The sequence below is a fragment of the Alosa sapidissima genome, chromosome 10, assembly GCF_018492685.1.
Source record: "Alosa sapidissima isolate fAloSap1 chromosome 10, fAloSap1.pri, whole genome shotgun sequence".
In the NCBI taxonomy this organism is placed as follows: domain Eukaryota; kingdom Metazoa; phylum Chordata; class Actinopteri; order Clupeiformes; family Clupeidae; genus Alosa; species Alosa sapidissima.
Window position 1 is genome coordinate 14,137,941 of NC_055966.1, and position 14,296 is coordinate 14,152,236.

General features: G+C 48.2%; 1 protein-coding gene across 1 annotated transcript; it reads left to right on the top strand.

Moving 5' to 3' along the window:
• Positions 1-670: 670 nt before the first annotated feature.
• On the top strand, positions 671-7,865 carry LOC121720953. The gene is made up of 4 exons (XM_042107470.1): positions 671-690; positions 5,448-5,544; positions 6,726-7,729; positions 7,799-7,865. Exons 1-3 carry the CDS (start codon positions 671-673, stop codon positions 7,623-7,625), a joined length of 1,017 nt encoding a protein of 338 aa, XP_041963404.1. The 3' UTR covers positions 7,626-7,729; positions 7,799-7,865.
• Positions 7,866-14,296: the final 6,431 nt, after the last annotated feature.

Here is a 14,296-nt window from a genome sequence, read left to right on the forward strand (position 1 = left end):
CAGAGATTCCTAACGTTACTTCCTACTTTGCTTAAACTTTACAAACTGACAATAAACAGCATCAACAGTCAGGAAACAATGTACAGTATGTGGGTCTAGTTAGCAAGCCCTTTTGTGGAAATTCTTTAGTGCAATGACTTGATAGATATTTTTCTGTTTTCGTTTGTTTGTTTGTTTGTTTACTATTTATGAATGTATTATTATAATTAGTATGTATATGTATATATATAGTATGTATATATACTCTTTTGATCCTGTGAGGGAAATTTGGTCTCTGCCTTTATCCCAATCCGTGAATTAGTGAAACACACTCAGCACACAGTGAACACACAGTGAGTGAGGTGAAGCACACACTAATTCCGGTGCAGTGAGCTGCCTGCTACAACAGCGGCACTCAGGGAGCAGTGAGGGGTTAGGTGCTATTATTATTATTATTGCAAGATGGCTGGACAAATCTGTCTTTTTTTTGCAACTTCTCCTGCAAGTTATTTTCCACTTACGTCTAGCCAACATTTCAAATCGTTGGTTAGCCGCCTCGGTCACTCACAGGCATCCATCCGATAAAAAGCACACTCTCACCTGGCCATAGACTAGACAAAATGCAATGGCTTATCCTGAGAAGCTGCCCGTCTGTCCTCGACAATGTCTTCCGAGGCGTAAAATTCCTACCATGGACTCTTGTGGCTTCAGGTGAGCCCAGCTCCCCTCAGCAAGCAGCCTGGTCAGATGAAGGCAGATCTGCTGCGAAATCAATAAATGTTTCATCGGATTTAAAGAATGGCATTAAGGTAAGCTTTATGGGGGACTAGGATGGTGCCAGGGTGGCCAAGTCCTTGGGATTTTAAAGAAAGCTTTATGATGCTGTAAACAGGCCGCTATTCTCTTCTCCATTTTGACCACATAAACTCGAGACAGATCTGTAAATCTGCAATGCAAGGAGATTGTATCGCCTTCTTTCTTTCTATTTCTCTCTTCCCCCCCCTCTCTCTTTCTCGCTCCTTCTTTACTCCAGTGATCAAGCACTTTGTCTTTTGACACATAAGTACTGAAATAAGGTGGTTTATCTTATGATGTTTAAAATGAAATGTATTGTCAATAAAAACTAAATATCATATTCAGCATATCTTACCATCAACATGAAGGGCTGGCTCATTTTCTAACATATGCCGATAGGTAGGTCCTGTACTTCTCAAGTGGAGAGCTGCTCCAGCTGCAATTATGCAAAGAAAGATTTGTGCATTTTTGAATGACTGCTGTTTGTACGCTGAATGCCAAACATGTGATGACAAATAATTGTCTTTAACCTTCCAAGTATTTTTTTTTCTAAATCACATTGTTGAAAGCTGTGGCTACCCTACAGGGAAAAGTCTTAAGAGTCTCTAAGAACATGGCTTTCCATATGCACCATTTGGCTGACATTTACAAAAGGCTTGGAGGATTCCATCAAAGTTCAGAGCCTTAACTAGCGAGGCTTTATTGGAAGTAGGCTGCCAGAAGTAGGTTGTCCCCCAAGTTACGCAGACTTACACATCAAAATATGGACCTCTCTCTCTGTACATGAATTGAATATACAACAGGACCACTCAAAGGCATGTCAGGGAAATGTCCCAGAAAACAGCAGGTCCCCCAGGATAGGCTGGCTAATGGAACAGTAAGCAGTGGACTCTCTGCTGAGAGTCTGGTATAAAAATGAAGCATTTTCTGCTTTTGTGAATCTGTGTGTGTAATACTGATAAACTCACATAACGGCTGAGCAAATGATAATAATCTGAATGTAGTTGCTGTGATTCAGTTATACAGCAAATGAATTAAAACAGGACTCCTACCACCATGTTAGATGAATTGCTAAGTTTAAAAAGGAATGCCCTAAGATGAGCCCAGTCTAGTGATGTGTTTTTTTTAAATAAAGTAGATCCACAAGGCTTATTTTAATTTCTGAAAACTACAGTATGCTCCAAGACAAGCACAATTTCAATGATAAAGGATTCAGACTGATGCTGTGTTGAGATGATCAATGTGCTTTAATAAACAAAGCACAATAAATACAATCTGTGAAAAATGAAGCCAGTGCTCATGCAATTTGTCAAAAAACAACAAGTAAATATTATATTCAGTGTCTATGCATATCAAAAATGTCCATAGTAATGTAATTGTCATTTAGGTGTATCAGTGTTTTCAGAGAGAGGCTGGGTTGTGTAAAGGCCGTCCCCCCGGGATTCAGTGGGGGTCAGCGGGAAGCCACTAGTGGACCAGACTCATCTACATGCCGGTGTAATGCATTCACAAAGGTCCAGGCATTTATCGCTTACAGCAAATAGCTACAGAGTAGTTCATCTCATTTAGGGATGTGTACCAGAATTGTTTAATGAGCAGTGACCTCAATTACAGTGCTGGAGGCCTGCAGGGCAAAGAATATTGGAAGGGAACCATGATTAGGTTTTTTTAAATTATTATTTGGGGAGAAGGGGTTTGTTGGAGTTGATACTGAAATTATGTTGTGCTGATTGAGAGGATTGAGAAGGCTACATCTAAAATTGTTTTTATGGAGTGGAGTGGGAAAAAGCATGCTATATGTATCTATCCAAAACATGACAATTATGCTGGGCAAGACTGACCATTTTCCATTGTGCCAGGTTTTTACGTAACAAATACACACACACACACACACACACACACACACGCACGCACACACACACACACACACACACACACACACACACACACACACACACACACACACACACACACACACACACACACACACACACACACACACAGCCTACAGCAATATAAGAGACTGGAACTCCCCCTCTCTGTCCGTCGCTGTTGCAAACTGCCTGCAGGTGTAAAAGATGAGATGGTTGAATGGTGTGAGTTCTGAGGGGGAGCGCGGGGTTTGGATTAAATTTGTATCAGCACTTTATAAAATGAAACGAATGCTTCAGCATGACCACCCTGGGGGGTGTAACACTATATCAATCTGTCTGTTCCTGTTTTTGGGTTTGATGTGGATTCTGTTTGGATTTTCTGTGCCAGGGTTGTTTATTGTACTTTGTATGCTACCCTCCTGGCCAGAGCGTACTCAATGCTCATCTCAATTTTTTCCAATAAAAAATAAATAATAGTAGTGACCATTGAGCAAACCTTACGTGACAAGCAAAGCCTGAGTTATTAGCACATAGAGTTCAATCTTCTGAGCCTTGCAATGGTGTGTGTGTGTGTGTGCTTGCATGAACCCTTCTGTGTGTGTGTGTGTGTGTATGTGTGTGTGTGTGTGTGTGTGTGTGTGTGTGTGTGTGTGTGTATGTGTGTGTGTGTGTTTGTGTGTGTGCGTGCATGAACCCTTCTCTGTGTGTGTGTGTGTGTGTGTGTGTGTGTGTGTGTGTGTGTGTGTGTGTGTGTGTGTGTGTGTGCATGAACCCTTCTCTCTGTGTGTGTGTATGTGTGTGTGTGTGTGTGTGTGTGTGTGTGTGTGTGTGTGTGTGCGTGTGTGTGCGTGTGTGTGTGTGCGTGTGTGTGCGTGTGTGCATGCATGAATCCTTCCTGATTCATTAGGGATAATTTATTACATTAGTAATTCCTTTACCAGGTTTCCTCTAGTGTAGAGTCATGTTTATGTCCTCTAGTGCAGAGTCATGTTTATGTTGTTTCTTTTGGCGTGCTTATACTCTTGTATAAGAATCGTAATGCCTTTCTCTCCTTTTGTTTGATACATATGTGATGTACAATCCTCCCAACATACCTGTAGCTGTTCAAACACTCAACATGCAACAGTAATTGCATTTAATACCAATTAACTGGTTTATTCAGGAATGGGGGGGCTGGTGAAAGCTGTTTTATCGGTGGGTAATTGTTTGGCAGATGGTGCTTCATTGGAGCAGAAAAGCTCACAGCTTCGCCGGTCTTCATGTTTGAGGTCCAGATGCTAGTGACCAGTGGAGGAGGAGGAGGAGGAAGAGGGGGAAAAGGAAAATAAATTATGACAAGAATATAAAGCAGGTGGGAGGCATCCATGGAGGTGGAGTGCTTTGTAGAGTGGCCAGAGGAGGCAATGGTTCATCAGAGAGGGTCGCGGTTGGCCTCAATGTCTGGGGTTCATCAGAGAGAGAGACGAGGTTGGCCTCACTGTCTGGGATTCATCAGAGATGAGGTTGGCCTCACTGTCTGGGGTTCATCAGAGAGATGAGGTTGGCCTCACTAGGCTGCAGCATATTTGTCACAAGTAAAAGCATTCCTGATCCAAGACACGCAAAAATGCTGTAAGTGCAGATTTTGATTTACTGGGATAGGTTGGTGGGTTGTGTTGTGTATGCAGTTGCTATTTGTTTTGCTATTGAAAACCACTTAACACTATTTTAAATACATGTACATGTACAAAGAAGAGAGAGCAGACATCATCCAACAACCAAGAGCATGTGTGTAAGCTCTGAGCCAGTCAACACCATGGAAACATAAACTTTGCACTTAAGATGCAGAGCATGGAACAGCGCTTGTGCAGCTCTGGAACACTTGATTGTTGTTGCCGCGACATTTGATCCATCAGCCCAACCCCGCCACGGCTTTGGGGACCCCCCCAGGAGGCGGAGTGGTTGGTCATATCCTGCAGTAGCACCTCAGCGGGCTCGTTTGGCACGTCGATTGACTGCTGCTTGGATCCATAACCGGAGTGAGTGACTGTTGCTGCCGAGGAGGCTGACAAACAGCAGCAAGCAGCGCCGCCGGCAGGGGAAATCACCTCTCTCTCGCTCTCTCTCTCTTTCTTTCCCTCTGTACCTTTCCCTCTCTCTCTCCTCCCGTCTGCCTCATTCTCTCTCTATAAATCTCCCCATCAACTTCCCCTGCTCTCACTCTGTCTTCTCCTGTCGCTCTTAATCTCTGTCCTTCTTTACTTTCTTTTACCTCTATCATTCTCTTTGTCATTACCCATCACTCTCTCTCTCTCTCTCTCTCTCTCTCTCACACACACACACACACACACACACACACACAGACACCCCACCCATCACTCTGTCTCTCTCTCAATCTCTCTCCCTCTCTCTCAATTCAATTCAAAGTTGCTTTATTAGCATGACTGTAGGTACAGTGTTGCCAAAGCACAAGCAAAACAGCATAACAATTAGAACATTGACAGCATTAAGGGAAACAGTAACATGTAACATGAACAATTCTGTGTACACTCACTTTCTCTCTCTCTTTCACACACACACATGCACACACACACACACACACACACACACACACACACACACACACACACACACACACACACACACACGTACCCATGTGATCACACACACACACATACACACACACATACACACACACACACACACACACACATACACACACACACACTCACACACATAGGGATAAATAGATCACACTTTGTTGGAGGAAAGATGGACACACATGCTCCTGCGACTCCTTTATCTCCTTCTCTCTCTCAGTATGAGTCCGTCTCCATGCAAGCTGCCCCAGCTCTGTGTCCCAGCAGCTATCCATCACCCCTTAGTGCAACAGAGCACCATGCTGGATGCTGCCTGGGTTAGGAGGGCGCGCCGACATGCCTCACTCATCTGTGGGACGCGACAGCACCACCCTGTGTGGTGGCACGAGGAAGCCTGAGGCTCATGAGTCATCTTGCTTAACGGAGATCTCCGGAGATTACTGCTTTTGTTCTGACTCACCGACCGCAGCGAGGTGCCCAGTCTGCTGAGCCTTTTGAGCACCTTTGTAAGTTTCACGGTTCTCCAAACATAAAGTTTTATGTGTGTATGTTTGTGTGTGAATGTGTGTGTGTGTGTGTGTGTGTGTCTGTGTCTGTGTGTGTCTGTGTGTGTGTGTGTGTGTGTGTGTGAGAGAGAGAGTGTGAGAGAGAGAGAGAGAGAGAGAGTTGCTCCCCTGCAGAGAAAAAAAGGTAGCCACACAGATGTACCTTCTTCCTGGTTGCCATGGAGACTTCATAACTTGGCAGTAATAAGTAGAGATTGTGGATAATTAATAGAATAAGCCTCCAGTTCCACAATCAGCTGCTTTCCTTTCCCATATGGCTCAGCTGACCTCCTGTCATGATATGCACGCCTTCCAAATGCAAATGGTTTACATCTCTGCTTTCTCCCTTCACTTCATGTCCATACTAGTCATCAGTCTAACGCAACTTACAGTAATAAAACAATGTATATAAGTATATAGTATTTATAGTAAGTATATATACTCTTTTGATGCCGTGAGGGAAATTTGGTCTCTGCATTTACTAATCCCAGCGCAGTGAGCTGCCTGCTACAGCGGCGCTCGGGGAGCAGTGAGGGGTTAGGTGCCTTGCTCAAGGGCACTTCAGCCATTCCTACTGTTTGGGGATCGAACCAAAAACCCTCCGGATACCAGTCCAAAGCCCTAACCAGTAGGCCACGGCTGTCCCCAATGTGTTTCTTTAGATTTACATTACCTCACTTGACCAACAAAACACAAAGAATATACCTTCACAGAACTCTTTTCGACATAGTGTGATGTCACGAGAGGCTGCGTTCTGGAGGGGCGCTACATTCCCCTGAGATGGCTGCAGTCACGGACAGCTTTGGCTCCATCTGCTGGTGGAGTTGGAAACTCCACCCCTCAAACACACGATATCCCAACACACCTGAGACCGATCAGGGCCTGATGAGCTGAAGGGCTTTTTAAGGCCCAGAGACACAGTTGGTGTCAGAGTCCAAAGCCCTAACCAGTAGGCCACGGCTGTCCGCGACCTGGCCTCTGACCGGGCGACTGGCTACGATGCACTGAAGGTGGAGATCCTCAGCAGAAGTGGGCTCACCAAGTTTGGCATGGCCCAGCGTTTCCCCAGCTGGACCTTTCAACCAGACCAGCCTCCTTGTGCACAGATGCACGAACTTGTCCGGATCACGCGGAAATGGCTGGAACCGGAGAAGAGTAAGGCAGCTGCAATAGTGGAGGCCGTTGTGGTGGACAAGTACTTACGGGCCCTGCCTTATGAGGCGAAACGGCTCATTAGTCAACAGGCCTTGATGACAGCGGACCTAACCGTGGAAGCTGTGGAAAGGTACCAGGCCACAGCAGAGATGCTTCGGGCTTCCAGAAAGGAGCCCCAGAGTACGTCCCCGCCACAGACAGGAGGAGCCAGTCCAAAGAACCCCAAGGGGTCCAACCCAGCCACTTCAGGAGCTGTCCAGGCTCCAGGGGGAGCCAGAAACCAGCCGGCACCAGGAAGAGGACACCGGGAGAGTGAAACCCGACAGTGTTACCGGTGTGGGGAGATGGGACACATCTCCTGGCAGTGTGGGAAACCAGCGGATGAGCCTATGCCCACTGCTGAGTCTTCCAGCTCACTACCTGCCCACCTTTTTGCTTCGCTCGTGGGAGTCGTAGATGGCGCCCAAGAACGACCCCCCACCTGCCCGGTGACTGTGAATCACCATGATGTGGAAGCTCTGCTAGATTCCGGTAGCCGGGTCACCCTGGTGCATAAGGATCTGGTGGATTCATCGTGTCTGACCCCATGGAAAGTCCTCCCGGTTTCCTGTGTCCATGGAGACACCAGAGACTACCCCACCACTGAACTCGCAATGACCACCACCAGGGGAACCATCCACGACGGCCGGTGTGGTTGATTCCCTACCCGTTCCTGTCCTAATTGGACGAGACTGCCCAGCCTTTCACCCACTGTGGAGGGAGACTCAGGAGAGGCTGACCCGAGTACCTCGGAAGCGGAGAGGTAAGACGTATCCTGAGAATACGCAAATACAACCCTCAGAACCACTCACTCCAGCCTGTGCTCTTGCAGGGATGGCAGGTGCCCAGGCTGATTCAGAGACTGGTCCAGACACGGAGGAAGAGAACATGGTCCCAGGAAGTGCCAGGCCAGTATGGTACAGCCCAGTTACAAGATCCCACTCTTGCAAATGCTTTGAAAAATGTGCAGGTGATCGAGGGAGTGGTGCTAGGGGATAGGACGAGCCCTACCTACCCTCATTTTGCAGTAAACCGGGGGTTAGTGTATCAGGTGGTACAGAAAAATGGTGAGGAGCATGAACAGCTCCTCGTACCATAGCCCCACCGGGCCACCGTACTCAACCTAGCACACACCCACCCGCTAGGGGCCCACCTAGGGGTAGAGAAGACGAAAGAAAGGATCTTGCAACGCTTCTTTTGGCCAGGAGTGCACAAAGAGATAGAGAACTGCTGTCGTGGTTGCCCTGAGTGTCAGCGGGTGGCGCCAAAGCCCACATATAGAAACCTGCTCATTCCCTTGCCCATTATCGAGAGCCCATTTGAGAGGATTGGACTGGACATCGTTGGGCCCTTACCGAAGAGTTCCAGGGGACATCAGTACATTCTGGTCATCCTGGACTATGCAACCCGATATCCTGAGGCCATCCCGCTGAGGAAGGCTACGTCCAAACAGATCGCCAAGGAGTTGTTCCTTCTGTCAACTAGTCTGGGGCTCCCGAAGGAGATATTGACAGACCAAGGGAGTCCATTCATGTCCAAGGTTATGAAAGAACTCTGTGCTCTGCTGAAAATCAAACAGCTGAGAACGTCGGTCTACCACCCCCAGACAGACGGGCTAGTCGAACATTTTAACAAAACTCTAAAATCTGTGCTGCGGAAGGCGATCGGGGAAGATGGGCGCAACTGGGATCAGCTGCTACCGTACCTACTGTTTGCGGTGAGAGAGGTACCTCAGTCGTCTACTGGTTTTTCACCCTTTGAGCTCTTGCTGTCTTACAGATCCCGAGGACTGCTGGACATCGCCAAGGAGGCCTGGGAGGAGCAACCGTGCCGACAGCGGACCCTGATCGAGCATGTCGGGGCCATGAGAGAGAGAATTTAGGCTGTCTATCCCATGATGCGTGAACACATGGAGACTGCTCAACGGCAACAGCAAGCCTCCTACAATAGATCTGCTCAACACAGAGTTTAAGCCCGGGGACCGAGTGCTGGTCCTGGTGCCAACCGTGGAGTGCAAATTCCTGGCAACCTGGCAGGGGCCATATGAGGTCATTGAACGTGTGGGAGACGTAAACTACAAGGTGAGGCAACCTGATAAAAGAGAGCCTGAGCAGATTTATCATGTTAACCTTTTAAAGAAGTGGCACGCCAGGGAGGCGTTGTTCAGCTGTCTACCCCCCACAGAGACCAAGGAACCAGGGAGAGAAGAGGTCCAGGTGGGTCCAAGCCTGTCCCCACATCAATGGCAGATGGCCCTGGAGTTGGTGGATCGCAACCGAGATGTCTTCTCCTCCCTACCTGGGCACACGGAGGTGGTCCAACACGAGATCCGCACCATGCCTGGCAAAACGGTAAACCAGCGCCCTTACCGCGTGCCGGAGGCTCGTAAAGTGGTGATTCAGGAGGAGGTAAGGAAGATGCTGGAGCTGGGGGTGATCAAAGAGTCCCAAAGTGCCTGGGAAAGTCCCATTGTACTGGTTCCCAAACCAGACGGGTCGGTACGATTTTGTAATGACTATCGGAAATTAAATGAAGTGTCTGAGTTTTATGCATACCCCATGCCTCGTGTTGATGACTTAATAGACTCCTTGGGGCATGCTCGCTTCCTAACCACCCTTGACCTCACCAAAGGCTACTGGCAGGTGCCCCTGACCCCGGCGTCGAAGGAGAAGACTGCCTTTGCCACACCAGGGGGGCTCTACCAGTATACCCGGCTCCCGTTTGGTCTCCACGGAGCGCCTGCCACGTTCCAGCGCTTGATGGATCGGGTCCTCGCACCCCACAAGAGGTACGCAGCAGCATATTTGGACGATGTGGTCATACAAAGTCCCGATTGGGCCAGCCACTTACCCCGAGTACAGGCTGTGATTGATTCACTCGGGGAAGCAGGGCTCACGGCAAGAAGTGTAGACTGGCCTTCAGCGAGACGAACTACCTGGGGTACACCATTGGGCGGGGGTTGGTCAAGCCTCAGGAAGCCAAGTTGTGGGCCATACAGGACTGGCCACGGCCCATCACTAAAAAACAGGTGGTCGTTTTTGGGCCTAGCCGGCTACTACAGACGTTTTATTACGGATTTTGCTACCATTGCTGCACCTCTAACAGAGCTGACAACCAAACGCCACTCACAAATGGTGAGGTGGAATCCCGAGGCGGAGGCAGCCTTTGTCGACCTGAAGCAAGTCCTGTGTTCCAGTCCGATCCTGGTGGTGCCGGACTTCAAGAAGGACTTCATTGTCGAGGCGGATGCTTCGGAGGTGGGTCTGGGTGCTGTACTCGCCCAGGCACATGACGGTGAGGAACATCCCTTTCTCTACCTCAGCCTGAAGCTACTTCCAAGGGAGAAGAACTATTCCACTGTGGAAAAGGAATGCCTCGCTGTAACCTGGGCCCTGGAATCCCTGCGGTTCTACCTCCTAGGACGACGGTTTACGGTGGTGTCTGATCATGCCCCTCTACAGTGGATGGCCAGGAACCGGGAGACTAACAGTAGGGTTACCAGATGGTTTTTGAGCTTGCAAGCGTTTAACTTTTCTGTTGTTCACAGGGCTGGCAAGCGCCACGGCAATGCGGATGCCCTTTCCCGGCGCGACGTCTTCTTCGCCTCCTTCACCCCGGCGAGGACGTCGGTCTCGAGGGGGGGGGATGTGTGATGTCACGAGAGGCTGCGTTCTGGAGGGGCGCTACATTCCCCTGAGATGGCTGCAGTCACGGACAGCTTTGGCTCCATCTGCTGGTGGAGTTGGAAACTCCACCCCTCAAACACACGATATCCCAACACACCTGAGACCGATCAGGGCCTGATGAGCTGAAGGGCTTTTTAAGGTCCAGAGACACAGTTGGTGTCAGAGTGGGGTTTGCGAGACAAGCTCCAAGTTGTGCTCTCAGAGGACCTACAGACTGTCGAAGTGGCACTTTCACGTGAAGTACTGGAAGACTGGAATACTTACCTGAAGACTGGAATACTTACCGCCGGATTGGCCACGGGCTGTGGCGCTGACTAAAGTAAGGCTGAAGACCGCTTTCCAAAGAAGATATTTACCTGAGGGAATGGGACTATGATTTCACGTTTGAAGAGACATTGTTTAAGTTTTGACTGTTGAAAGATCAACCGTATCCTTAGTTACCCTTTTGAACTTGGCATACCTTTTTGTTAATTCCCAAGAACTTTATTAAAAACCTTCCTTGTATTATACCATTGTGTCCTTGCACTGCTGAACTGTCCCGCTGAGAGCCGTGTAGCCTCATGATATCACAATAGTTATGTTTTTAAACCTTTTCAAAACCTTACTTTCTATTGACGCTTACAATATTTTATGTCTCCTTATGTATAAGAAGTTTCACAGTCTGGAATCAAAATGACATATATACTGTATAAGGCTTCTCCATTTACCATCCCATGCTTACATATTGGCAAAATAAATACCTGTGACAAGCTGAAGAATTCATCACACAGCCAAGGGTGGCGCGGCAGCTTCACAGTTCGGAAGCTGGTTCTGCCCCCACCTGGGCCCCTGACTGAAAAAGCTGGTATTGACAGAGACGGTGATTTGGTGACCTTGGGTGGGTGGATGCATTTGCTCTTTCAGTGAAGACCTTGGTGTTATGTTTTCCTCTGTAAAATCGCATGCGAGAGCTGAATTGGCAACAGTAGTGCTCTCACCCTAAAGGCCTGCTGTGCCATCGGCTCCGTAGATAAGTGCTTTGTTGTTTTTAGACGCGATAAGGCTGCCTGAGCTGACACGCAGGACACACAGAGGTTAATGTGTGACATGAGAGTGACTGAGCTGGAGTCATCAGCTTCACTCTGCCCCCACCGCACCCCCTGCGTCCTGGATCGCCCCGCCACTTAATGGGGGTACTGACGGAGCTTTGAGAACTGTGGGGGTCGGGGAGAGTGACCGTGTTGGGAAGAGATGGCGGCACAGGGGCTAGGTATTTAGCCGGCCGCTGGGTCACCGTGATAGATGAGGCAGGAGTGACCCCTTCACCCAGCCTGCTGCCATGCACACATCATGCTTCCTCACTACCCCCACTTCCCTCCTTCTCTCCTTCAGACTGCTTCCCTCCCTTTCTTTACTCTATGAATTTGTATGTTTGTCTCTCCACACCTCTTCTTCCATATCTCTCTCATTACCCATCATTTCTCTCTCTCTCTCTCTCTCTCTCTCTCTCTCTCTCTCTCCCTCCCTCCCTCTCCTGTCACAATGTCTGCATTTTCTCCATCTTTCCTGTGTGTGTGTGTGTGTGTGCGTTTCTGTGTTTTCCCTCCCTTCATATGTCTGTCTAGACTACACTAGAACCACCCACGGGCAGCAGTGGCCTCCGGGCAGCCCTGCTCCCCATTAGTAGGACTCTGTGTTCCAGCGCAGCAGAGGCGAAAAATAGCCTGTCTGCTCCGGTCCCTGCGTGTCTGCCCCCACCCCTTCCCCTTCCCCTGCCCCTGCGTGCTCATCAGCACCTGCACTGAGCTGGAGATGCAGACGATGGGTGGAGATAAAAACGGGGAGCACGTACTTCAACTGTAATAAAGATCATAAAGACCAGATGAGGTGTGTGTGTGTGTGTGTGTGCGTGTGCGGTGGGGATGCAGTCGTTTATCATGGAGAGAGTTCTTTTGAAACGGCTGCCTCAGCCAGGAGGGTTTCCTTTCGGCTGCTGTTCCTGCATTCCGGTCAGCCACTGACCTCTTCATCCATCTGCTGCAGGTCATTTCATGAGCTTTCCCCTTGACATCATCAAAGGTGAACGAATAGAGTAGATGCCATTATTTCACAGTCTCCAGTGCACGCCACGCTCTCTGGTGTGGTGAAGAACAAAAACAAATCGAGTCGAATTCCGGACACTTTCACTTTCATCAGGCTCATCTCTTCCCTTCTTCTCTCTTCTTTTTTTCCCCTTTGCTTTGAAAAGCCAACACATCGCTGACCCGACCTGATCTGACCTCCGCAGCGGGAAAGTACTCACAGAAAACGAGGGCTTTGGCTACAACACACAGGTGATGCTCTCTTTGAGACCTCTGAGTGCAGGCAGGTGTTTTTCCTTCAGTTTCCATCACATTTTAAATAAGCAAGACCCACAAGACTGCGCAGCACAATACAGTGCAGGACCTTGGACAGCGCTGCAGGCAATCCAGGCCCTTTCAGCACCTTGAACAGCGACTGTAATATAAAGGTGGTTCTGAGGGGTGGAGAAGGTAGCAGCTGCGGTCTGAACTCACTCACTCTCCTGTGGGTCGGGAGGGCTCGTTAGGCTGGGAACAGGAGAGAGCGCCTCCGGCTCTGGGCACCTGAGCCTTGCCTGGGGGAAGAAGAAGAAACTTGCAGGTGTATGTCTCACAGTTTTGTCTTGTCCAAGGGCAGGATGTCTGCCCTTTATCTGCTACTGAGAGCCACAGACTTACGCTCTGTGTTGGTATGTATGTGTGTGTGTGTGTTTGTGTGTGTGTGCGTGTGTGTGTGTGTGTGTGTGTGTGTTGGTATGTGGGCCATCATAAAAACCATTCCACGCCCTTGTCTTTATTTTAACGATTGCCTGTTTTTCAAAGAGAGATTGTTTTATGACTGATGAGTTTTATTATGGCATATTGCTTCTGCGTCCTATGGCACATCTAGTTTGAGTTCAGTTAGCTGACTCTTGCTTCACACATGCTTTCAGCCTGGGCACAGCAAGCACCAAGACACCGATAGAAATCAGCTATTTGAAGCTCTTTACATTCTGTACAGGTGCCAAGCCACACACAAAGCCTCCAATGGATGAGGCCTATTTGTCACCAATGACAACAGTTCCAAACAGGTCATTCATTTTCATTTCAAGTTCAGTTGTGTTACTCCGAGGATACAGAAAAGGTTTCACTTATTTAATAAATCAAGGTAAATACGTTGGATACGCTGTATAATCAAATTGCATTTATCGATGAGCATGATGGAAGATTTGGAATATTGCATAACTCATATCCAAAAGCACAAAATAGAGAAAGAAAAGAGCATTCACATATATCCTAGTATTCTAAGGACTTTCTAAGCAAATGTACCCTTTTTTGGCTTATACTGCAGCTTTATTGATTGTGTTATTCAGTGTTCCACTGTAAAGTCAGAGTTGATGTATCTATAGACCCTTTCAACAATAAAAACAAAAACAATGCTTGAACGTTCTATTTGGGCCCCAATCTACTTCCTCTACATTAAGATAACATATGGAATGTTAAAAAGGAAGTCTTGTGGGGCCAACTATGATGCTGATAATGGAACTCTCTTGAAAGGGTCCATAATTCAACCAACGAATACCTGACAAAACAACACAATGGTTCCTATGTTTCAACCATGCTTTG

Bases quoted from the DNA above. Each gene is read 5' to 3' on its own strand.
- LOC121720953 (XM_042107470.1), top strand. From the start codon at position 671: ATGGACTCTTGTGGCTTCAG. The intron at 691-5,447 runs GTGAGCCCAGCT...TCTCTCTCTCAG, and splicing joins ATGGACTCTTGTGGCTTCAG to TATGAGTCCGTCTCCATGCA. The intron at 5,545-6,725 runs GTTAGGAGGGCG...CCTAACCAGTAG, and splicing joins CCATGCTGGATGCTGCCTGG to GCCACGGCTGTCCGCGACCT.